General features: G+C 38.2%; 1 protein-coding gene across 1 annotated transcript in view; it reads left to right on the top strand.

The window, feature by feature from the left end:
• Nucleotides 1-26,647, top strand: part of LOC104525938 (synapsin-2) — a 45,866-nt gene that overhangs the window by 19,182 nt on the left and 37 nt on the right. The window contains exons 5-8 of the mRNA XM_029085269.1: nt 3,925-4,074; nt 19,875-19,935; nt 23,720-24,017; nt 26,594-26,647. The exon at nt 26,594-26,647 is cut by the window's right edge and continues 37 nt beyond it. Of these exons, the coding sequence (XP_028941102.1) occupies nt 3,925-4,074; nt 19,875-19,935; nt 23,720-24,017; nt 26,594-26,647 (563 nt within the window). The remainder of the gene's footprint in view (nt 1-3,924; nt 4,075-19,874; nt 19,936-23,719; nt 24,018-26,593) is intronic.

The following is a 26,647-nucleotide window of genomic DNA, read 5'->3' on the forward strand; positions in this document are numbered from 1 at the left end:
GTCAGTGCTGTCCTCTGGACTCTCCAGCCATTCCCTCTCAGGCACACAAGTGGTGAGAGCCCCTTCCACCTCCTGCCCTGTCCCCTGCCCTCCCACATTGCCTCTCAAGTCCAAGCAGTTGCTGAGCCCAGCTGTGTCCTGCGATCTCAGTGCCTTTCAGCCTTGGAAATCTTGTACTCGCCCAGCTATTCAGTGACATCTCTCTTTGGGACCAGTAATTCTCTTGATAACCTGATGCCTCGCTTTCTCTTTTTATCACTTTGGCTGCTATCTTTGTACTTCAGAAAGCACCAGAACACATTATATCTTATCATCATTCAAGATTTGTCATCTGACTCCGGACTTGTTCAGTGTTAGGTCCAGCACATCTTTGAACAACAATATTTATTGAAGTCTGGCAACAAACTAAAGGGGTTTTCACAGCATCAAGACCTGTCCAAGTGACACAAGATGGTCAAGGGCAAACAGCTCTGGTTTTTAAAGTCATATGGGTTTGAATCCGCCTCAGTATGTGAATAGGGCAGCTCTGCTTGAAAGTACTGTCTTCAGGAAAACTTAAGAGCTTTCCCACTGAAGTGGACATGAAGTTTTGAGCAACACCTCAAGGCTTCTTTTTTTTATCCTTAGCCATAGAGCGACACTTGTCCCACATGTTCTGGTAAACAACATGGCACTATCTCCTACAGAAAGGTGCTGTGCAAACTTGCAGTTACACAAGTATTCCAAAACAGAAATTCCGTCAGAACCCAGTCCTCCAGATCTTAATCCTGTCTAATCCTTTGGCAGGATCGTATTTTAGGCAATTTGTTTCACTGTCATTCCAAATAATTTTTTTAATGTAAGTGGATGGTAAAAAAGTGAGGTTTTCTTTGCACATTTGTGAAACATATAACTGTTGCTTCTGTTAATACACACCTGATAGGGAGAGGGGTAACATGTTCAAAAATAACTGTCTTAATTCCTGCCCTCAAGGGGAGCAGAGTTTCAGACTGCAGACAGAACTCCCTCTCTGAAAATCAGATGATTTGCAGTGGACAACCAAACATCCAGTGTCCTTCACACCAGCATCAAGACATTCGAACATTCAGTCATTATTAACACTTTAAAGTCCTGAACAAAGTATCTGGCACATATGGTTGCCTCCTCCCTCCAGGCTTTATGCGTATTACTCTTGTAAGAAAAAGCTTATGATAGAATGAAGTGGATCTTGAAGTGTTACAACAGTTTTAAGAAATACCAATAATTCAGTGGAAATTAATACTAAAGTAAATCCACAAAAAATTTCTATTTCAAGAGCCATACAACCAGCAAGACTACATTTTACCCATTCAGAAATACCAACTCATATTGGTTCAGTACTTTTCTCTCAATTAATTAAAAGCACTGGTTATATTCAACTTAAAGATATGTATATAAAAATATGGTAAATTTTATAGAAACTTTCTGTGTTATTATTAATCAATTCTGCAATACACATAGTTTCTGTTGATGTGGCTCAGGAGTGGAAGAACATTCAGTCATGTCTTAGGAAACATTTGTTCTGGACGTCAGTTATTATTTCATTGTTTACTTCAGGGTTATTTTAAAGCATTTTAGGTGTGAGGAAGCTTAGAGGAGCCGCCCTGGATCTGAAAATCCCAGAACAAGTGTTGCCAGCATTTTAGTTGCTAATACACATTGACTGTGTCTCTCATAAAAGAACAAACAGAAGAATAATGTAAATACTTTTGGGCTTCAAACTTACTTCATTGTAAGAACAAAGTTGTCCTTGTCAGCCTCATTACAAATTTCTATAGCACCTATTATATTTTGAAAGTCCTCAATCTTAGGTAATACTGTTTACAATGCAGCTCATTCCCAACTGCTGTGCAAGGTGAAAGATTACATTCCAGTGTTACAATGAACTACGCATGTTCCTTTCAATCCAAACGTATCTTTAAATACCCAATTTATGTGTCTCATTTGTAGAAGCACTTGAATATTTAAAAGAAGGAAGGTAAAACGGTGTTCTTTGTTTGTAAAGGAGATGGTGCTCGGTGTAGGTTGGTGGAGGGATCCATACAATGCAGATGCACTAGCTTCACACTTTTCAGTCCGATCCCTGTGTCACCTGTACAGATCATAAAATTCTCTCACCTTGTAAATATTTGCAGAATCAGGTCTTATCACAAAATTTCACTATCTTCCCTTCAACTACACAAGCTGGCTAACTAACAAAAACAACTCCAGGTAACAACGCACAGCAGAATGCCCACCTGAAGAGATGGGAGCCAGCCTCGCTAGCCAGAGTAGCCTCTCCAGAGCAGAGCTCTCTTCCTCGTCCTTTTGCTACAGATTGGAAAGGAGTGAGGGAAGCTGAAGGTATTTCTCTAGCCATTAGCACTCACAATTGCCTGTGCAGCAGGAGTCCTCTAGCACCCTTTCGACTCTGTTGAACCTTTCCAGTCTTACTCCATTTACCTGCAATAGAGAGGGAACCTCAGAAGCCAGAGATGCACGAAGGTGCACTTTTGGAAATACTAAAACCCCTCCACAGACCTCACTGATCCTTCTGCAGTTGTGCAAAACCCACAGAGATCCTTTACTAATGATTCTTTCTTTACCCACTACCACCTCCTCTCTTACCAGCACAGCTTGTTATTGTGCCTGCTGCATGATTTGCCTACACTGGTGGGAAATCTCGTGTGAGATGTGGCAGCTGGACAGCTTTTCACAGGCTGAAAGTTAGATGGACACAGCTCAGTTTGTACAAAGACTTTCACTGGATCAGACACAATGACATCCATACAGTATGTTGCTGCTAATGTAGTCTAAGTGCATCATCCCTGACAGCCTCTTATTAATTATTAATTATTAATTCTGATGTTTGTATTGTAGGCCTCAGTCACTTGTGACCCATACCTATGAGAAACACCAGAATGCAGGGCTGCAGGTGACATGCCTTCACCTTTTTCTGAATAGCCTCGGTGCATGTTGAAAAAGGATTGTGGTTTCACAAAAGTGAATTAAATCCTTTTACTGTGGAAATAAGAATGTCCCGTGCCATTGTGAACAACAGTTGGCGTTATTACATTACACTTTTATCTCCCCTGAAACAAACACAGATGCACCAAGAGTAGCTGAACTGTAGAAATAACAGATATTCTATAGAAATAAAAAATGCTTATAACCTGCTGAAGTGAACTGAATTCAGTATTAGTTTTATTCATCTGAATAGCTGAATTAAATAATTGCTAAACATTATTAACCTGCCACATTTAGAACAGGATCGTGCACATTTTTATTTGCCTCTCTCATATCCCGCTTTCTTTGCAGAAGTTCTTACTTCTTTTGTGCATCAGCTGCACTGTGGCCACAGTACTTTTCAAAAAAGCGTATCAATATTAACAAGGTCTTATTTAAAATTTTTTATTAAACACTAAGGATCCAGCCTTCCCTAGAAGAAATCAAACAGATAACTAGGAAGGATAACTAGGAAGTTGAAGATTTCGTTTGTATTTCCATGTTTTAATTCAGCTGATGAACATGATAGGAGCCACAAAAACACAAGAGAAAATCACTTTAGACGTTAGATTTTCAGCAGACCACTGCATAGCCTGAGAAACCTCCCTTTGCGTATCTGCTGTGTGCTTCCCACAGGAGCCGTGTTCCCTGGGGAGTGGATGCCCAGGTATGGTACTGAACCTGTATGTTGCTTGAAGACTGGGAAGGGATGACACCGTGAAATTGCTGTTCTCTTGCTCTGCTCACCCGTATCCTGCGCTCAGGCCTTTTTCCTGTAGAACATGCACCGTTTCTACAGAGCTTGTTTGACTTCTGTTAAAAACAATGAAGTGAAGAGGTGACCTGACGTTCTGCGCAGATGTGGCAGAAGTTGGCTTTGATGCCATATCGTAATAGCTGATAAATTGTTTGATTTCACAGGTCATGGACTGTGCAATGCCTCTGATCGGTGAGCATCAGACTGAAGACAGGCAACATATAACTGATCTAGTCGTAAGCAAAATGAACCAAATGTTGTCCAAAACTCCTATACCATCTCCTCAGAGACCCACTGCCACTCAGCAGCCTCAGGTAGGAAGCTTTTCTTTGTAAAAATAGAGAATCTTATTCTATAATTTTAAGCTCAAAATTTTCCTCAAAGAATTTGGCTGGAAAATTATGTGGATGTACCCTGAACTACAAGAATTCAAGAACTTATCGACATGTTTTATAGGTTTGTCATATTTAAATTAACTTATCTCCAGATATAATCGAGTAGGCCAAGTGTTGGTGTGGTTCTGCCAGTAAACTAGTAACTGTGGATTCAGTGAATTACCAGGCTTTGTATTGTTTTATTTCAGTTACATCTGTATAAAATATCATGGAAATAAAGAAGAAGCACTGTCAATAGATAGTCTTTGCCCCGAGGATGTCAGGAACAATACTAAGACAGTAGTTCTTGTTCTTGTGAGAAATTAATTACATTATAATATTTTTCTTTATGTGCTGTAACTCACAAAAATACCTTTCAAATCTGGGAAACTCCAGAAATATGTTTAGCATACTAGAAAACTTGTGTCAAAGGTTGCAAATGGATGTTTCACTTATTTTATCTCACATGGCCCGATAGTTTCAGTGTGGGGATGCAGAATTCTGCCCCTGGCCTTGCTACCAGCTGGCTTTCAGACTTTGGAAATCATCTTTGTGTTTCCATCTCCGTGCTTACAAAATGTGAAGTTTATTTTATTGATCCTTTAAATAGCTACTGAGAGTGTGGTATTTTTGTAAAAGGCTCTAAGAACATAACAGTTTTGCCTCTAAATTGGAGAAATACGGATTTGATGAGCTGACTGTCAGATGGATAAGGAATTGGCCGGATAGCCATGTCCAGAGTTACAGTCAACAGCTCAATGTCCAAATGGAACCCAGTAACAAATGGTGTCTCTCAAAGGTCTGTACAGAATCCAATACTATTTAGTATCTTCATCAGTGGCATGGATAGTGGGATCAAGTGTTCCCTGAGGAGCTTTGCAGATGACACCAAGCTGAGTGGTGCAGTCAGTAGGCTGGAGGGAAGGGATGCCTTGTAGGAAAGATCAAAACTTTTTACCAAGGCCTGTAGTGACAGGACAAGGCGTAATGGTTTTAAACTGAAAGAGGGTAGACTGGATATAAGATAGAAATTCTTTATGATGAGGGTGGTGAGACACTAGAACAGGGTGTCCAAGGAAGTTGTGGATGCCCCATCATTGGAAATGTTCAAGGTCATGTCGGACAGGGCTTTGAGCAACCTGATCTAGTGAAAGATGTCCCTGCCCGTGGCAGGAGGGGTCAGCCTAGATGGTCTTTGAAAGGTCTGTTCTAACCTAAACCATTCTATCATTCTTTGAAAAGTGTTCTGTAAATGCTAAATAGCATCTTTTATGTCTTCATAGCCAAGCAGCAGGTCTGATCAAGAGCTGCACTATCAGCTACAACTTTCATGAACTTCTTCTAATATGCTGAAAGAATAAATCATGAGAATACATTCTGACAATAAACTATTAAGGACTGTATTGCTGCTCTGTACCAGCACAGTTCCGTGGTAATCAGTTAAGCAACAGAATAAGCCAAACTGTAATACAGGAATTACCAAGCCTAAATCAAGAATCTATTTTTACTCCCAGTAGGCTCCACACCAGGTAAACAATTTGAAAACAATTTTGTGGCATACCTCAGACAGACTAGTTCTTGAGGCAGAATGACTAACTTGTTCTTCAAATATATCATCATGCTTTAAGTTATAAAAATACATCATCCCACATAAAAAAATGGTGTGGCTTCTATTTATATTGCAGCCACTTGAAACTAAGCACAAAATTGTTTCAACCACGGAACCACATACAATGGAGAAGTTTCCACCAACATGACTCAAGTCCATTGTAAAGGGCACTGAAAAAGAAAGACAAGGGGAGGGGGGGAAAAAAATCGCCTTATGCCAAAATACAGTTTCTTTTAGGACTAGTTAATTAGCCATTTATTAAAATGAAGTAAAGAGTCAAATTTAGAGTTGCCCAGAACATACAAGTCAAGATAAATCAAAATTTAAAACAGTAATAGACATTATTGTAACATTAATTGATTCACAGTCATTTAGAGCATTTGATATTTCAGATTTTGGGGAAGAAAATGTCAGGTCTTTGGTAGGCGTGCTTCCCTGAATTTTAAAGAAGACAAGGGAGGAGAAATGTTTATGGTTACTGGTATCCTTCAAAGAAACTTGTTACCTGTTACATGTAAATAAAGTTTTTACTCATTTCCAAAGAAAACTGCCTGTGGATGTCCAGAATGAAAACAGGACATAAGGAACATGTTAAGAAAGTTCCTAAATTCCTGTCATTGCTGTCACTCATCATGTCCATGAAAAGGGTTTTTTCCTCTTAAACAAAAAAGCTTTAGATGAATCCAAAGATAATATTTGCTGGCTAGTTGCTGAACGTCTAGTAGATTTCTACTTGGTTTAGGTTACTGAAGAATTCAGCCTTTGCTAATGGCAACAGGATGTTATCCAACATTAATCTTCTTTTCCTTATCCTGTCCTTAAATTATGGAATGCAGTTGACCAAAATCAGAGATGGCCCTTCAGAATATTTGCAATATTTGTTAGTTTTCCTCTCAGTTAATCAGACTCTGCTTCCTTAAACTTTGCCTTGTCATATTATCCACCAGTTTAGGACAAACAAAGGGGATCTGAATTTCTACAGAAGATACTATTTGCAAATATGCATTTATCTTCCCAGCTTTAAGGGAAGATCATGAAACAGATCTATAGTATTTAAAACAGCTATCTCCTCCAGTGTAGTTAATTCTTAGCTAGGTTGTTTTGCTAAGGATAAAATCCATCTGTTAAAACAAGCTGTCCTTTCGTCTTTGAACAGTCTTCTCCTTTTCTAATCTGAGAAATTATTTCCTAATCTTGAGAAATACAGTCCATGCATTTGCGGGGCAGAGGGATACTGCATATTTCTGCAGGTCACGTAAAATGCAAAGCCAGTAATTTATCCCAAATCAACTATCTGCATATGTATGTGTGGTCTGAGAAACCAAACTAATATAAATATCAGAGTAATTTGTGTGTTTTGCTACTTCTGCTTTTAAATGAACAGTTTACAGTCAATAGTACAGCTATAGATGTGCTGTGTTTTGAATTCTCTTATTATCTGGGTGAGGGTTTAAAAATTATTTATAATCTACCCACTAGTGTGGCGCTGGGTGCATGGTACATGGAGGAATGCTTCGATTTATAAACGCCTGCAGTGGTCAGTGCTATTCCAACTACCTATCCGTCAGAAAACAAATCAATGATTAGGAAAATAAGTCTTTGTTTAGAGCTCTGCAGCCAAATCTTGATGGACATTATTGGCCTTGCAAGATGTTCTGATGGCCAACAAAGTGCTCTCTGTCACACTGCCAGAAGGAGCAAATTCCAAAGGCAGAGACCTCAAACAACTGGCTTGCTTGGGTTGAAACCTCAGAGGTGCAGATCTGGTGATTCTTAAACACATTAAATCTATAATCTGAGGTATCAGATATATTGAGAAATTTTTAATATATATTTTGTATATTACATATTTATTTATTTATCTATAAACACTCGCACAGGCTCTGTAACGAGTTCTGATGGTGCACAGGCTGTGGTTTGCTGCAGACCTGCAAACAGCACGATTGAACTGTATTGAGATAGAAAGTCTTGTTGGTTACAGGATTCAGAGCTTGCCAGTTTTGCTGTTACCAGCTACTTTACAAGTCTTCCCACTACAAAGAAAAGCAAGAGTCCCTGCACTCAGAGTTCTATCTGCTATCACTTTATACGGTCAAAAAACTCTTTCCAAAAATTCAGTTGTTTTTATTTAATTTAAAAACATGACAGCTTGTTTTACTCATAACCATCAAAATATATAATAGAAATTTATCTAGGAATATGATTATAATTCCATGAGACAAGCCTGCTTTACTTGCAGGCAATAAAATTATGGAAATCTAAATTTTCACCTTTTGAAACCTCTTTGAATACTTTTGACAGATCTCTTGAGACGCCTTTTTCAAATCACTCCTAAAAATCAAACCAGTAGGTTAATTTACCCAGTGCAGTGTTCTAGCCAGTGGAATCACTTATCTCTGTCTCCATCTGTTGATAGGAAAAATCACTGCTGGAACTTCTGCTGCCCAGATTGGCTCAGTGCAGTCTGGTTGATGCTTGTTTCTCTAGCAGCATTTGTATATAAGCCAATCATAGTAAAATATCTGTGCAAACCTGCATATCGAGTCATGATGTGAATTGTGAGTAACTAAACTCTGCATAGAATGTTACGTTGTGCATGAGTATTAGCGTAAAATGCAAATTATTATGGTCATGTTAGCAATTGAAGCTAAGGAAAATCATATTAGGGAAACGTTATTTCAGTCCAGCTCTGTTGAGACCATGTTACATTATCTGCAAAAGAACAAGGAATTTATTATCCTTAATGGGAGGAAGAAATTTGTGCACCAGAGATACAATATCTGTAATGACATAATATCACAGTGCAGCGTTCCCAGCTGTGTCCTGGTTCTGTTTGATTTAACAGAAAGGAGTAGCACACCAATAATAAAGCAATAAACAATGCAGAAGTAAAGAGGACAGTACTCTAATTATTTTGAGACTAGAATAGCAGAACCTGACATGTTTCATTTCTTAACACTCTTCTGAAAATTTTTAATACCTTCTTTACTCTTCACCCACCGGGAAGTTCAGTGCAATTACATTAAGGTCAGTAGAGACTGGGATCAAGGAGCCCATACTCAGCTATCTTCAGCTATTTAGGGATCTGGTATAATTTATTTCTATTTTTCCCTCTATCTTACTCATTCTTAATTTCATGACCCCTTATATGTTTTGACTAGAGCTGAGCAGTTTTCTCCAGTTTTATTTTTCTATGTTCAGAGAGAAAATTGAACCAGATGTGAATATAGTGTGCATAACAAAAAGTATTACCTCCAGAGAGAAAAGCAAACCATTACCCAATTGCCTGTTCTTGGGCTTCCATCACAGTAGTCACTGTTCTGTTACATTCCATCTGTTGTATTTGCCTTTTTTTTAAAGCAAAGTACTTATGATGAGCAGCAATTTGTTCCAAATCACTGAAGCTTTTACGATGGCCAGACAATACAGTTCCTTGATTTGATCTTAACTGAAGGGAATAATGCCCTTCTTTGGGAAGGATCCCATCCTGGAGTTATATGGAAATCTAGAATTCAGTATTAATCTGCTGGTTAGGAGCAGTCAATTTCTCTGCGCTACGTTTGAGGTGCAGACCTTATCTCTACATGACTTTCTGCTTTGCACAGTCTCAGAGGAGTTCACCTGAAGTACAACTGTCACTTGTAGGTTTGCATCATCCTTCAGACCCCTAAAGCTCAATCTCCTTGCATTAGCCAGGCCACATTCATAGCACCAATTAACATCACCACCACGAATTTTCTTTCTGTCACAGTCCTTTGGCACTTAGTTGCAGGAGCATATTTTTCTTCCTTATGTCTGGAAGGAAGGACTGCCTAGCAAATAAACAAATTAAAAGACTACATTAAATCATTCTGCCTGAATGAGGGTAAATACAGAGTTTCAGTGTTAATATCTGAGAACTGAACTGGTGCAAAACAAATCACTCCCAGGTGTAATTAGATCTCTACTAACAGACAGCAGGAGTCATTTCAGAGCAGCTTGCCTTAAGAAGGTTGCTAAATGATCTAATGGTCCCTAAAATGATACGTGCTGTATTTCTTTCTCTGAGGAAGACATTTAAATAGGGGATAAATGGCAGCTACAGCATCATCTGACCATAAAGCTGATGTACCCAGATTTGTGGAATAACATCTGATGGAAGCCCAGACCCTAAATATACTCAGGAGGTTAGCCCGACTCTCTCTGCTCGAGGCAAGGGAGCACAGAGCCCTGGAAAAAGTCTGGCCAGGATTTTCTGATACGGCTCTTTAATTAATTACCTTTCTGAACTCATATCAGGTTACTGTATATAAACAGAGCAATATAGCTTGTCAATAAACAAGTAGTATATCTGCGTAGATATTAATGGAGCATCTTCTGTAGTCTACATTAGCAATCAATACAGTTTTGTCTGTTCAGTGTTTACCTCAGAAAGTCTGTGTGTATTTGAGAGCCATCCCTGACTACAAACAAAATGTAAGTAGTTATTCTTTACCACTTGCACTGTCCATCTGCCAAGAAGTTCTTCTAAATCATAGTCCCTAGTAAGCAAATGACTTTTCCTATTAAATTATTAATTACTGGGTTATCATTGTGACTTCAAGGAAAATGAGTCAGGCAGCAGCAAGATGCTTTCCTAAAAATATTGGCAGAGAATCTAAGATATTATCATCCAGACTCCTGAGGAACAATGAAGAACACTGCTGGGACGTGTATAGATGGCAGAACGCGACACACAGTGCCTTTCAGAGAGAATGTGAGTCAAAGCCATTCCTACATGGATTGTTCCAAGTCCTGTTTGAAGCTCGGAGGGTTCGGTCCCTCCCGCTGCAGTCAGGCTGGTGCCCTGGATCGCAGCGCCATCTCCTGCCCCTTCCCCGGCGGGACACCGGAGTTCCGGAGTCAGCTTTACAAATACAAAATGCTCCCTATTCGAAAATTGCTCATAATGCTATTTGAAGTATTTATTATTTAAAGTATTTCTTCCATTTATGTTCATTATTTTAATACGGAATATATTTAATGTCCTGCCTTAATGTGTACGTATATACAAGTGTGCGTATATATATATATATATCTCTCCACTTAATTAGCTGTGTATATTTGTAAAAGGAGAGGTTTATTTTAACCAAAGGGGGTTTTTAACCTTTTAGTTAATTTATCTTTGTGAAAATATAAGAAAAACAGCTGTTACCCTTTTAGATCCTAATATAAATGTATGGAATTAAGAAAAGCAGAAGAAAATAAACATGTATGGACTGTGAGCTCACCACATCCTGGTAAAAGACCACATTTGAGGCAGACTTTGGTCCAGCTGAATTTATAAGAGGCAAGTTTATTTATCACAAGTATAAAATGATAGCATGTGTTTTACTACACCGAGATTGGTTTGTCCATCTTCTACTAGGACACCTATTCAGGGCAGATACTGTGTCCTTCATGTAAGTGACAGAGGTCGCAGCAGAGACTCAGACTGTAACTGCTGCATGAAGGATGTCTGTATATTTTAAACAGTCACTATTTCACTACACAAAGCTTGATTTATTTTAAGCATTTGAACTTGACGTTCAGGTATTGTGATATATTAAAAACAAAGTTCATGCAGGAAAATAAATCCTCAGACTTTTAATAGTGACAGTAATTAAAAAACAGTGGGATGCAACTTACAAATGTTGAGCAGAGATTTTACTTACTAATTGATCATGAAAGTTAAGATAAGGTATTTTAAAATACTTATTAAGATTGTGTACCAGTAGATGGAGTAGTTACTAAGGGAGGTACGTATGTATTGCTCAATTCTATTGCTTATTTATTCTACTCATGAACAGAAGTAACAGGTAAATAGCTTGCTGGATATTTGCTAATGATAAATGTCTACATAAACGGTTTTGGTGGTTAGCTGTGAATGTATCCATTAAGTGAGGATGATTAAATCAAAACACTAATAAGTGCTTGTCTTTCTTAGCTTGTGTTAAAATAATGTGCCAACAGCTAAACAAGTGTGCCTTTACAATGCCCTTTTTGAAGGGGTCTGATGACATTTAGATTGTAAGAGAGAATATACTAAAGGCATATATTAAAGGTTTAGGATTATTTGGTTAAAATTTCTGCTGACATCAACAGAAATTTGTCCAAATTAAATAAAACCTTTCAGGATGTGTCCTGATATGGTTTTTTATTTCTGAATACTCTGTATTGAATGCTTATCACCAGCAGTGTACCTGGAAAAATTAAACAATCCCTGCAGACAAGCCAAGCAAAGCTGAGTAAGAGCAAGAGTTGCTCACAAAAGCACTCCTGAGAAGAGACAACCTGAGAGAGTCAAGCTTCAAGACCAGGGTGATGAGTATGACTTCAGTTGTCTGCAGGATATAGTGTTATAGCCTTAGTGCTGCTAATTTTATAATACAGAAGTCAACAAAATGCTAGCTAAAACTGAAAACATAACCAAGTATTACTAGCTGATAGGTACTTTTCCTCATTTATTTTAAACATAATAACAATACTGTTCTCTTTTGTCTTCATTCACACAGTAAAATTATGCTTTTGTTAAATTTTTGTTATTTTCTACCAGATGATCTTCTGATCATCTCACCATCTGCCAGTTGTATTGTATTGGCAGAAGCAGACACTGTCTTTAAGAATTCTGAAACTCCACAGTGCCTACCTGCAAGAACAAAGAAAACATTTAATGTTGAAGCAATCATGAGCCCACCACTCTAGGGTAGCCTTTGTAAGTACTGAGTAGACTTTTGTTTGAAAGAGCTTTCTTGTTCCACAGGCATTTTTGGGAGACTTCAAAAAATGTCCTCACTTCATTATAGAATAAAACCCAGCTTTTTCAAAATTAAAACAAGGAAAACTAATCCTGTCATTACAGAACAGGCAATAGCTGCCATACACACAAATAGAAATGGGAGTCAAAGTCAGATCTCTCTGGTTTGTCTTAGTGCTATAATTACCATAATATAACATCCTTTTGGTTTTTAATTTTATCTCATTTTTCATCTATTTTTTACTCTCTGATTTTGTTTATTTAAGCTGAATCTAATAGAAATATCTTTGCTTTGGAGGCTTTTCCGTAGTCTCCTTTTCTTTCCCCACTGTGGTGGGTGTTTCCCCTCTTTTTTTTTTTTGTTATCATTCTCTGTCTCCACTTGACTTTTTTATTTGATTTCTCTGACCTTTAAATCATAACCTGTTAAGCAAAGCTATTTGGCTTTACTCCATGTTTAACTTGCAAGGATTCTGTCCCTCTCCCCAGCAGTTATTGCCACAGTTTATTTTGAATAAGGACTATGTGCTGAATACGTGTTAAAATTTTTAAACAGGGATAAGCACCAAGAGAAATTACAGAAAAATCCAAACCAGAGCAGCTCATTTCAAATACTCGATGTGTCCACAGAAAAAAGAACCAAGCTCCCTCCCTCACCACGACTTCAGACACTGATCTAGTGGTGGATCCTCCATCTGGCAGTGGCCAGTAGAGCAAGCTTGTCAGTTGCTTGTGTATGGTTCTCCAGTATCTCTCAGCTCCTAGGAGGGACCCAGGAAGCTTGTCAGAGTTCAGAGCAGCCTCCTCTGTGTGGCTGTGTTCTTTGCTGCACCAGGAGAAGCAAGAAGAGAAGCTCATGCAACCATTGACAGAGAGGTCTTGTGCTCTGTTCACATACTACAGTTCTGAACTTTGCTGTTATTTGGGGGAGAGTGTTTTGCTCAGTGTGGTACCTCTTTTCCGTGCCTCCTCCCACTCCACTGTTCTGGAGCACTGATACAATACTGTTAAGTTAAAATGTGGGTTGTTAGACTGGAATTGAGTTAGCTCCATCATCTTTTTCCAGACTCTCTTGTTTCAAAGCATAAACTTCAGTTCTGAATGGATCCAGTAATGATGGATCTTTATGGCTCAGGATGAAGTTCTGCAGATCTTAATCTCTTCCAATTCATACAAGGATCATTTGCCAGCCCATGTTTAAAAAATAAAATCTACCTTTTATTTTTTAACCTTTTTTTTTGTTTTTTAAGACTGGTGGAGCAGAACCCAGTCCCTGGGTTCAAGGGTCAAAACCTTCCTTACAACAACAGCGTGGGACTATATTTTGGCACTATTGCGCCCCAAGGGGCACCTTATCCTCTGTGTGTATGGAAGTATCTATATACACTGAGAAAAGTGTGAGGAAGTTTAGCTTTCCAGTAACTGGGCAGGCTTTTAGGTACGTTGTACCACTTTCACTTGCCTGTCCACCCATCTCTCAGCTTTCTCTGGTCCAAACATGCCTGCACACACGTTTTACTCTCAGCTGCTGCAGCACACAGGGGGAGCTCTCTGCTATCCCATAGCTCACATTCCTTCCTTGTCTAGGGGGAGCAATTTTTTCACTGGAAGGAACTGCCTGAAAGCTGCTGTGCAACTGCATACTTTTAATCTTCTCTTTTCAAAAACAGAAGTTCAAATCTGTCTTCTTTAAGCAAGAGCTGCAATAAAAGACTGCATCCTGGTCCATAGGAGTTATTGCTTGGCTATGGAAGGGAACCATCGAGCTTCAACAAGCGTTGCTACTTAAGAAATTATTTTTCCCTAATTAAGTCAATATCCTACTTTTTCTCTTGAAACCTCATCTCTTTGTGGGGTGGGATTATTTTTGTTCATCAGAATAATAGAAAATAGGGCTGGACTGGAGAGTGGGAGGTCACCTGTTGCAGTATCTCAGGGAAGATGCTGGAGTACCTTTTAACAGCAGCGAGTCCAGGCTGGGGTACTCATTTTTAAGACTGTCTTAAATTCAAGGAGATGAGTCTCTAGGAAGTAATTAGTTATCTAGCAATGGAAAACACTTACTCTATAAAATCCAAATTAGAATACTTTTTGATGTTTAAAATACCTTTTTCAGTGCATTTTGTAAATACTATTTACTAAATACTAAGTAAAAATTACGCTGTACAGCTTGTTTTCTGCTCTTAGCAGTCATTTCCCTTCCCTTCTGTGCAGAGGAAGATCTTAAAAGGTTTTGTACAGGTAGTCTGGAAAGTTGGTTGAACAACAAAAGCTGCTTTAAATTTTTAAATTCTTTATCACAACTTCAACATGAAGGAACTCCAGGCTGGCATCAGTTTTGCCGAGAGTATCTTTTCCATACAGATTTCCTCAGTGGAGAAGGGCAAGAGAACACTGGTACTCCAAAAAACTGGCAAATGCAGGAGCCAGCTCTCCTCTAGCTGCCCCTCTGCACTGGGCTTCTTTTTAAGGTGTGCCTTACCCCATCTCTCCATTCTAATTGTAACTAGTCCTGTTCCACTGCCCCTCCCAGTGCACAGGGAATATAGAATACAATAAAGAGCAAAACCTTTGAGCAGGGGTGATGTGAATGATACACAGCATCGTGGCTAACACCTGCTGGAAATACTTCACTGAATGTGGGATAAGATTTTGTTTTTTTCACAAATCTTTCCCACTAGGTTTCAGTTAGTAAGCTCTGCATTTCTGACTGATGCATGTTATTAGTCCATAAATAAATTATTTTAGATGTTATATTTAAGTTTATTTTTTCCATTTTTTTTTCCTTAAACTCCACTTGTCAGTTCTGTTCTTTCTTTAGGATATTTTGCTCCTGTATTTTTCCAGCTCTGTATCATCTAAAAGTTTTAGTAGCACATACCTATTTTTTTATGCCAACTTAATTAATGAAAATTCTGCTTGAGTTCCACATCCCAGTTATATCTTTCCTATTAGTTTTTCGTCAGTAACTGCCTATCTCCTCGATATCTACTTCCTTACCCACAGTGTAAGTCTCGTAGTATTAGTGCTTACCCTTCTCCAGTGTATTGTGCATTTCCAGTTGTTGGAGATACCTGGTATGGAATTTATTTCATGAGTCAGCTGGTTGTGATTTCTGAGATGAAGACTATTTGGTCTGACCCATAGGAGCCCAGGAAGATTTTTACCTCTGTCTCATTTTTAGCTTTTATCCCACCTGCCATCTTGCCCTCGTCCCTGTATTTATCATAATCTATGACACTTCAAGCATTCATTTACTCTTGACACCCTACTGAAATTATCTAAATTATCTCTGCTTAGCAATCACATTTTTTCTTTGTTTCCCTGTTACTTAATTGTTTTACTATTTATTCTTGTTCCTTTATGAGATCTAAGTCGGCTTGTATTTTGGCAGTTCTCAATTGAACCCTCTACTTCTTGACCTGAAAAACATGGCTTTCCCTTCAAATAGTGAAATACCTATGGAAAGCTTCTATCCTTGCATTACAAAGAAAACCAAATGAAACCCAAAAACAACTATACATGCTCCAACTCTAGTTCACAAAATCTTCAGACTCAGCCAAATAAAAATCAATTTTTGCTGGGACTTAGTTTAGCATCTCTTTTGCCCAAGGGCTATTTCCCTGCCAAGTTGCTGCTTTTGCTCCCACCCATTTCAACATTCTTCATACTATTCAAAATTCAAATATATATGAATCCAGTCTGTGTTTATATAAATATATATGGTAGAAAAAGAAGTAATACCGCTGATCAAATTCTAATACAACATGCTTTGGAGAAGAAACAGTTCTTTCCTCCAGTTCCAACCCTAAAATTTTAAGCAGACTGTTTCAGGTAAGTGTGGAAAGGAAGGAAGTGCCTCAGAGACATCTAGAGACATCTGTCTTCTAGACAAGTAGTGGGTTTTCTGCTCTGGTTATAATTAACGTAGCCAATATTCTTAAAGACCATTATGCAACCAAAGCATCAATCGTTATACCCAGAGTTGAGAAATCATTATAATATTCTTGCAGCATTCATGTGGCTTAGAGGTTTCCACAAGCAAAGTTGTATTTTTTAGAATAGTTATATCAACAGTAAATCCTCTTTGAACAGGAGAGATTTGATAAGCAGTTCTATATCATGTTACTATCAACATCAGCAGTCCCTTCTCTTTGGGGAATTTGGATGTGATAAGAACGTTGTGTTCCAGAAAATGAAAACCAAAAGTGTTCCTTGTGACAAGAGTTACCACACCTCACTTAGGTAATCCTAAACCATACTAAACACTGTCGTCTCTAGCTTCTCTGCTACTAATTTTGCTCTTCAGCTCTGAGCATCCAAATAAGAATCTGTTCAGGGTCATTTTCCGTGATATATGCGGCATTCTAACCCTTGATTCCTGCAGTGTTTGAACTAAGCAATAGGCAAGTCTGTAGATCAGAACTGCAGTGCAGGAAAACATGTTTGTACCAAAAGAAAGTGGTAGGAGGGCTGGGCAACAAAGCAGAAAAGAAAAAAAAACAAAACCCAAGAGGAGTGAATACATCTGCAGGACAGGTCTAGTCCGGCATCTCTGTTCAGAGAGCTTGTGTTGCCTACAAGGAGTTAGCAGCTCTTACAATTACACTGGCACACCACCTTGGAGAGGTGAGAAGTAAGTCTGTAGTTGATTTGCCAACAACTGGTGTTTTAGAAGGAGCCTGGATTTTATTAAAGGCCTTGGCTCAGGACAGCAAACAAGACTGGTTCAAAGCCTGTCTTTAATATCAGGTATCAAGGTTTCTGACTGTCTGAAAGAAAGACTCTTGAAAAGGACTGGATTACTACAGACCATTGAAAAACCATGAGTAAGATTTCTCAATTAGGAATGTAATGCTAATTAGTCTTTTTGGGTCAGCCTGGGTGGGTTGGCTAATTAGCAAAAGTAATATACCCATGTGATTGGCCTGGAGTGTGGGTGAGGTTCCTGGAAGCACCAGGTGATATCTGGTGAAAAAAAGGATGTGTGGGTGGTAAAACCAGGACAGCTGCAGTCAGTGACTAGCGAGAGGGAAATACATCTTCAACAGAGAGCACACAAAGGCTCTAAACTTTCAGAACAGTTGAGGTAAGGATTAGCAAGCTTCTATAAAGTTTATTGAAAGCTTAATTTAGGATAAAATAATTTCTTCGTGAGATGGAGAGATATGCAGATTGAGTAAGTACCGATGTTGTCATGTCAAGTCAGCTGGGTGGTGTGTGCTATAAAACCCAAGGCCTCCAAAGAGCAAATGGCAGATTTGCTTCAGCCTCAAGGCATGGAGGAGACAGGCCCTGCAGATGTTGTTTTAACATTAAAGTAGATGTGAATTTAAATTGCCAGCCTGTGTTTTCAGTTTCTAAGTAAAAGATGAGTTTTACCTACATAATCTTTTACTTTTGTTTTAGTAGAAAAATAGTGACACTCATGTCCCCCCTACTCATCCTTTGCCACTGCAGAGAACCAGACAGATTGGTTCATGGCCCTTTGTAAGGTTAGGAACTCTACCACATGGTAATCATAGTAATGTTCTTTATAAAATATTATGCATGCTTTCTGACAAAAGTCATATGGTCTTTTTGGTCCCCCAGAAGGAAACTCTTGGAGGTCTGTAAGCCCAAGAACTTACACTTTCCCTTTAAGGGCACACTCCGTGTGTCACACTGCAATGCCAAAGGAAACACAGGCTCTGGGTAATAGTGAGCACCCAAATGCCCTGAAGGCACACAGAGGAGGATGCCAGGTGCATCAGAACAATGGTACTAGAATATGAAAGGAGTTAGCTCCTCCAGGGCAGCTTTTCAAGGTTGCCACTCTGGGCTAATTTCTCCAGTATCCAAGGAGTTACTGATGTGAATGGTATTGTTTCAGTGAGCTCCAACGCATTATACAGAGTGGATACCACAAATGCTTCACAAAACATGCCTAGGATAGAATGTCAACTTTTACATGTGGTTCAGAAAATTAGATGAAGGAGAGAAACAAAACAGAGGAGACTTTAACCCACGCTAAAGCACTTCAAAATTTTCTGGTGGCCGTGTCTTTCCTTATGAAATTATTTTCTACTCATCCTTGCAATGCTGCTTACTGAGAACTATGTAACTAGGTCAGTTGATATAAGGATCAGATTTTGCCTTATTCATTTTGTACATATCATTTTTATTCCTCATTTGGTCCTCTGAAGGTTGGTAACTCTGAATAATTAGTTTTGGACCTGTCCTCTGACCTTTTATTTATGTAGCTGAAGCAGACAAAGCAATGTTTAACAGCTGCATACGATAGAGTGCTGTTGTCTTCTAACATTTAAAAAGTGTAACTTCTAGATTGCTGTGCAGGAACTCACATTACTGGGAGTAAGATTTATTTTTGTAGTTCTAAGATCAAATACAAATCTATCAGAAAAAAACAGTAAGCTTTGCAAGAAGCATGTTTAATTAATTTTACATTTACTGTTTAATACATTCTGGGATTTTTCCCTCTTGACAGATGGCAGTTTAATTTCTGGATCCGTAAAAACAACCCAAGCAGTTATGTCCAATGATTTAACATATTTCACTTTTCAAAATATTAGAAACGGACCTAAGACAAAGTTTGGATTCAAATACTAATGTTCCCAAAGGGTGTTCTGCTCCAAGGTTTTGGTTCAGGCCCATCTTTTCCTCTCAACAAGTATACATTTGAAAAGGATACTGCCAAATAAATCTCCTGTTTTGAAAAGTTAAGTATTACATGTGTTTCTAATAACATGTCAGATGGAGTAGCATGAAGTAATTTCAATTATTTTTATTATTTGTCTGTGGTTTTTGCTTCCTTCTTTTCATTTAGCTTAGCAAAACAGCTAACCTAGAGTAGTCCATCTCCCTTCCCATTTACAGTCAGCGAATCAAAGTGAAACCATCACTAGCAAAAAAAATCCTCCTGTGCTAGTGCTTCCAGATACCAGTGACTGTAATTAAAAATAAATTATTTCTTGAATTACACAGAGGGTATCTGTTGAAATCTATTCTCTATTCAGTCTATCCTAAAAAAAGAGAGCAGAAGCAATGAGAAAAGTCGTTCAGGGTGCTAGGAACTGAAGGAGAAAGACCATACAGAAATGGAGGTAAGATTTGAGAAGGCACTCCTTATATCATGATCACATGCTGCAAAGGGAAAACAGGGGTTTTTAAGAACTCAGCTGTGGATTAGTCCAGGATTCATATATCATGTCAGACAGCAACTGAATTAGAAAATGTTATCTGGAATAAATTAAAATTATACGTTCAGCCCCAACCAATAAAGAGATTTCTAGTGAAAATAAAGACAAATTAGTGGAAAATCGGAACTAAGCTACTCTAATTTTTTTTTTCTTTTCTGTTTTCAAATGTATTTTCCAGAGTGGATCACTAAAGGAGCCAGAGCCAAACAAAATCCCACCTCAGCGACCACCACCTCAAGGTTGTTTACAGTACATTCTCGACTGTAATGGCGTTGCAGTAGGACCAAAACAAGTCCAGGCTACTTAGATAATTGAGACTAAAAGCGAGGGTTAAAGTAAAAATGAAAAAAAAAAAAAAAAAAAAAAAAAAAAAGGAGGGTAAAAAAAAAAAAAAAAAAAAAAAAAAAAAAAAAAAAGGAAACAAACACAGAATCGTAAAAGCAAACATAGCAGTTTTGTTCAATTTTTGCATTGTTTCAGTGCTGACCTGGACTGTGTTTTTTCTATGCAGTGTCAACTATACTGTCTGGTTGTTTACTTGTTCATGTCTGTGCGTGTAATGCTTACCTACCTTTCTCTGTAAAATTTGTGATTTCAGGGCTGTTGTCAACAGTGTACAAAGAATGTGCCTCTTTAGAGCCCAGTGCAACTGTACATTATGGATGGTTAGACAGTATTTTTTGAGTCTTCTATATCGTTAAGTAAAGCAGCACCAAGGTTCAAATCTAAATACTTTTGTGAGTGTGTGCACACTATACTCATAGCCTTTATTTTTTTGTGTGTGTGCATGACTAATAGGTAGGCGATCCAGATATATTTTTAAAAGTCTAGATTAGAATTTGCTAGTGAGGCTTTTTATTTATAATTTTATAAAGTTTGTTAACATTTGAGTTTGACTTATACACAAGTGGAAGTCTAATATTTCAGTGACTCCATAAGATACAGTTCTTCCCAAGGAATGTTAAAGTATCTTCTATTTTACATACTGGTATTCATATTTTTAGTACTTCTGCATTAAATTATTAGCTACAAAGCTATGTAAATGGGCCACCTATGTGCAATATTTCAGTGAAAGTGTGAGTATTTTAATGTATCCTATTTCAATTAAGTAGTACCTTTTGTTGTCATTCTGAATTAGTAATCTATGGAGATTTTTAAGGGAAACTAATGCAAATACTGTCAAAAACCTTATACTTACCTAAGAGTTAAATCCCAGGTTATTTGGTGAGAAGTACCTCAAGGACTGTTAAACTTCCTGTAAGAGCTCATTTATTTTTTTTTTTCTCAAATACAGAGATGTTAGGAGATGGTAGACCAATGTACCTTTAACCAGCCGGGGATCTTGCTCTTTGATTAGAATGCAAGACAAAAATGTCAGCGGGTTTCTTCACCAACTCAGGTCTACTGTTTTAAACCTAGAAATGTCCAAATAGCTAGAAGGAAAATTGAGTCCCAGCGTTATCCACACAAATAGGGTTTATAATAATTGCTTGGAATCAAACATGCAAAAAGATTTGAGATGCCTGACAACTGCTAGATTTTCTGTAGGTAAATTCTTTGTGATTTTTGAATAACAATTTGTAATGTAATATTACGAGAAATACACAGGCAAGGAGTTAATCTGTTGAGAGAAATCTAGCCTAGAATCACAAGCCACACACTGCTAGCATACCATAAAGCTTAGTTGCAAGTGAGCCACAGAACTATAATTTTAATCTTGAATATGTACAAAGATGAGTAGTGGCCATTAGTTTAGTGCAAACAATTTTGTTTAAAGGGAAAACAGCCTTATGTTCTACGTCTGTTTTCCCTAAAAACACTGGAAAAAATTATCAGTGAGAATCATCATTCTTCGTGTTTCTTTTATTTGTACAAGCTGGCTGGTAAGATGAGAATTAAGGTATGCATTATTAGCTATTTAAATGTTTGTGGTAAGTGCTACTGTTTACTACCTATCAGTAAATTACATGAATATTTTGCTTTTGTGATCAGCATTTGTCTGGGTCAGTGATCATTCTGATGATGGCATTGGCTATTTTGTTCTATATTAAGAAAATTTCCACTTAGAATCAGGTTCACAAATCCTTACCTCCAGACACCATAGAAGTGAGTAAACCATACTGCCCTGGGGTGAAGAAACGAATCTGATGGTTGATGTTATTTAAAGCAGTTGGTATTTTTTGCATGTAGTAGTACAAGCGTTCACAAGTGCTTTTCACATGACATTTGAGAGCTGAGTGTGCAAGGAAGAGATGGGTGTTTCAGATAGGACTTCAGCTTGTTGACTGTAAAGGATTGACGAGGGCACACGCTATTGCTACATACCACAGACAAGAAGCAAGCCAAAATGTCTCTCTGCATGTAAGCATGCTTAGGTGCAATATTGTGGGTAACAGGGAACAGATGTTTTACAGTGTAGGCTTAATGTTCAGTTTTGTTGAGTTATTTTTGGTAAAAGTTTCTTTCATTATTGTTGCCTTTTGTACAACCCAGCTGCAAGAAAGTGAGCAAATGCTGGAAGTGTGACAGCAGTATATCTTTTATGTGAAATATCTTGTACAGCTTAATGTGCAATAAAAGAAAGTTATATCTGTCTTCAGTGTAAAGTTTCTGGCATTCAAGCCTGTATGTACAAGTGGGGGAAAGAAACCTTTCTGTTTTTCAATATTGAGTGAAAGGAGACTTAATAAGAAAGCAATCCTTATTAAGATGTTGCAAGACCATGTTATCACCTTCAAATATTTCCTACAAAAGTGGTTCAAATTAATAAACAATGAAGGCACATTCCTTAACATACAGTACGTGCTATTTATCTTTCTACACCACAACACGCTGCTACAACTGTATTAAAGCTTACTGAAGCATTAGTACATGCTGTTCTCAGACACATACACTGGAATCTTATCTAGTAAGTGGAAAGCTAACTAGAAGAGCAATTTAAAAAAAAATAATAACATATTGCAGCAGTACTTCCAGAGATGAAGGTTTTCTTTTAGAGACCTGAATAGATTGTCTTTTACTTGCACTAAGTATCTATATAAGACTGAAAATTCCCAGATGTTCGTAACATCTAGATCAGTTGTCTTCTGTAATATTTACTGTTCACCAAAGCTCTTCCCCTGACTGAAATAGTATACAAACAAATGGCTCAGAATTTCATCCTGTCCTGTGTGCCTTGTCACATGCAAGAATAAAGATTCAGTTATAACAACTATCAGCCCAAAAAACCACATTCAGACATCTGGTATGAGATAAAAGCAGCGTGCCCACTGATATCTGACACAGCACTATTTCAGTCAGAAAGCAGGAAAAAAAACCCCTGTATGATGATGTAGCATTTTTCAGCCGTGGATTTCACAATCTAAATCTCTACTACCCGTTGTAGTTTCACACTTGATACAGTATTTTGCCAGTGTACTTCCTTCTCAGTGGAACCATCTCCTTGGTAAAGAATTAGTAATTACTTTATTGTGTTTTTTGTAATGTTCTTGACATATTTCACTAAGAGGTTAAGTTATCAAAAGACTTTAACTTAGCCAGAAAATTTCAGTATAAATTTGTTTTACTGCTATAAGAGTAAATCTAAGAGGAATGTTACAAAAATAACTGTAAAACTTTGGAGGAACAAAACTGCAATAACTATACAGAAAATAGTAGCTCTATTGCTGAAATGGATATTACTGGTATATTCAGTTATCTCACAGCCTCTCCTTGAGCTGGGACAAAATTATACTGGGTGTGTAACTCCACTGATTTGATTTGAAGTCAGTACTGCTACTGCTGGGATACATTTGGTACTTCTTAGTAATTTTAAGGATGACTCATAGGGGCTCCGAGCAAGTTACTAATGTACCAGCTGTGATAAGTAGCATTGACTGCATGAAACTGCAGTCCGTGTTGATAGAATTTTGCCTCAAAAGTAGAGTTAATCACATTCGAGGATTATTTTAGTGTTGGATATGAAATCTAATAGGAATTCTTTGATACTATAACATTATGAAGTTTTTCTTGTACTGAACCTAGGGGGCCCAGTGCAACCCCAAGGAATGCAATCACAAAGCCAGGAGCCATTGCAGCCACAGCGCGTGTACCCCCCTGGGCAGTCAGCAAAGCCCTCAACTTCCCAGCCACAGCGTCCACCTGGACCTACAACTCAGCAACCACGTCCCCAGGCTCAAGGTCCTTCCAGCACCAGGTTATCAAAGGAAGCAGAGCCGCAGCCTCAGCCACAGCCAGCTCCACCGCCTGCTCTGCAGCCAGCTCCACAGCCTGCTCCACAGCCTGCTCCACAACAGAAGCCTCAGTCTCATCCACAACTTAAGTAAGATTTGCTTTATCCATTTTCTTTTCTCCTCGTAACACAGATTTTGTTGTCGTAACTGTAGTTTGGGAGTTGGTCTCATATTCAGGAAAAAATGTATGTATGTTCCCAAATCTAAAATGAGGTTTAAACATTTCAAAAGGCTTATTCTCTGTTCATGATTAGTAAGACAGTATCATTAGTTACATCCTAAGCACTACACATAATTTCATTTATTAGTTGTGCAATTCCTGCCCCAACGAGGTCTGAAAACTCATCATCTTTCTCATATTTGTTTTCTCCTTTTTATGTCACTGACTCATGATCTGGGTGTGCTGTAAGCCTGCACAGAAAAGAGGAAGTCTTATCTATTTAAACTTCTAACCTTGCAGTCACTCAGACAACAGATTCCAGTTTTGAAAGGCCTGTCTCAGGAACACTCCAAATGAAGATGCTGGGCATTGGCTGCCAAACTAACGTGCTTCTTCACGGTGGCACAGTGGCTCATGGTCATAGAGCGCTGGTGCTGTGCAGCCCCAGCAATCCACACGGGCCCTTTCTGGGGATGGCTGCAGCACCCGCACAGAAACCTGCCGGTAGCTGAGTGCCAGACGATCCCTCGGCGCACAGCGTGCTTTGGTGCTCTGCCCAGCCAGCTGCGGGCACCAGGAAAGACCAGGGAAAGGATCTGTAGCTGTGTCCCCTCTCACAGCTGACACCCAGTGAGCAGAGGGCACAGGGAAGGTATTAGCAGTGATTTGCTGGGCTTCCCCATAGCGATCCTGACACACAGTAGTCACAGGCACATTGTCCTTACTTTGTTAAGTACAAAGACCGACGAGTAGTCTTTGTTTTATCCAAGTAACACAGATCCCCTTTTTCCACCCACTCCCATGCTACTACTAGTGGGAACCAATTCTGAGTCCTTACCTCAGCAGGATTCAGTGGAAAAGGTGTGTTCTGTGACAGTATCCAAAGATGGCAATATTTTCCTTGCCTTCCTAGGGCACTGTATTTATTTATCCTGTTTTACATTCATAAAACTCAATTAATCTATTATTTAAGTATACATAGAGAATAGGGAGGTCAGTTTTCTTAAGCAGGTTGGAAGCTAGTTTATAGTTTGCAACTTCACTTGTGAACTTCTGACATTTAAGAAGAACAGTTAAGAGCAGGCACAGAACTGTAGCACATACTGTTTCCCAACTTTCTCCCTTTCCTTTAGTTCCTTTTTTAAATCTATACTCCTTTTTCTCTTCTTCAAACAGAAGAGAACAGTCTCTATTTAAAATAAAATTTAAAAGGAGAAATTAAAGTTTTTAAGATGCAAGCTATAATAATAGTTTTTCTAACTTTCCAGAAGCAGTTTTAGGTCCACACTAAGATCTCCTGCCTGTAGGATTAACTCTATCTTAATCTATCTGCATGTGTGTGCTTTGTATTCACCCACATGCTGTTGCCTAACCTGTATGTACATGTTATTAATCTGTGAATAAATATTTAATTAGGCTACTTATTGTGTTACTAATCAAGTCAAGTGCTGCTTCCCACCCTCCCTCTTTCAGTGAGTACAAACAAACATTTATCAGTCTATTCTCATTAACACAACTATAATTTATGAAAAACCTAAAGCGCCTGTAGCGCTGTTTGCTGTACATTATTAGTTTAGAGGTAGAGAAGTTGCAAACCATGAAGAGTATAAAACCATCTGAGTAAGAAAAGTGTTTCAGTTTTACTATAGCCAGAACTGAAATCCTGTTCCTGTACTGAGATACAAATGAAACTGGTTAACTAGTTTTACTAATGCATGGATGTCTTTGTAAAAAGATGATAACTCATTAATGTTTTCTATTTAAATTCAAGCCTACTTTTAAAATATTATTTTAACTGCCAAGTCCTGAGTTAAAGTTTTAAACTTCAGATTTTTCCTTCTTGTATGTTATTTTATTCATGCTTACAGAAACTTATACTGTAGTTATGTGATAGCACTAAAACCAGAATAGCACTGCTAGATTAACTTCTTATGGACAAGAAAAATTATATCTGATTTTGCGATTTTTTAAAAAAAATATATAAAGTGTCATTAAGCCTCCATTAAGGATCAAATGTCCAATATATATGATCTAGAGAGAGAGCACATTACAGCTTTAGGATTCATTCTTCAAACTCTTGCCAATATACCTTATTTTTCTTTGTGCGTAACTGTTTGCAGCCTTAATGAACACAATTATTAATTGTCCTGTGTTGGGTGGTGATTTGGCTTTACCAGGCAGGCCCACTCCTTCCTCAGGTTCTAATTTACACCATCCAAGTTACTGGAATATGATATTTCAGATCTGTAAAAAAAGCAGCATGTTCTCTAAAGAAAAGATTACCCTACTTCTCAAATCAGAGTGGAGAAGGAACGTGCTGTGTGCAGCAGCTCTGTGTGCTACATCTGTCTGTAGCGCTTCTGTTGAATGCCTGTTTTATTCCTGTGCAAACTGTCTACATCTCATGGACATTTTTCCTTTTCTTCTAATTTATACAAGTTCCCTGTGGATGGAAGCTGGTAGATGATATGACCATACAAAACATGTTGTATTTTTGTCTTACAGCAAGTCGCAGTCTTTGACAAATGCCTTCAGTTTCACAGAGTCATCCTTCTTCCG

The sequence above is a fragment of the Antrostomus carolinensis genome, unplaced genomic scaffold (genome assembly GCF_000700745.2).
Source record: "Antrostomus carolinensis isolate BGI_N321 unplaced genomic scaffold, ASM70074v2 scaffold9860, whole genome shotgun sequence".
Lineage (NCBI taxonomy): Eukaryota > Metazoa > Chordata > Aves > Caprimulgiformes > Caprimulgidae > Antrostomus > Antrostomus carolinensis.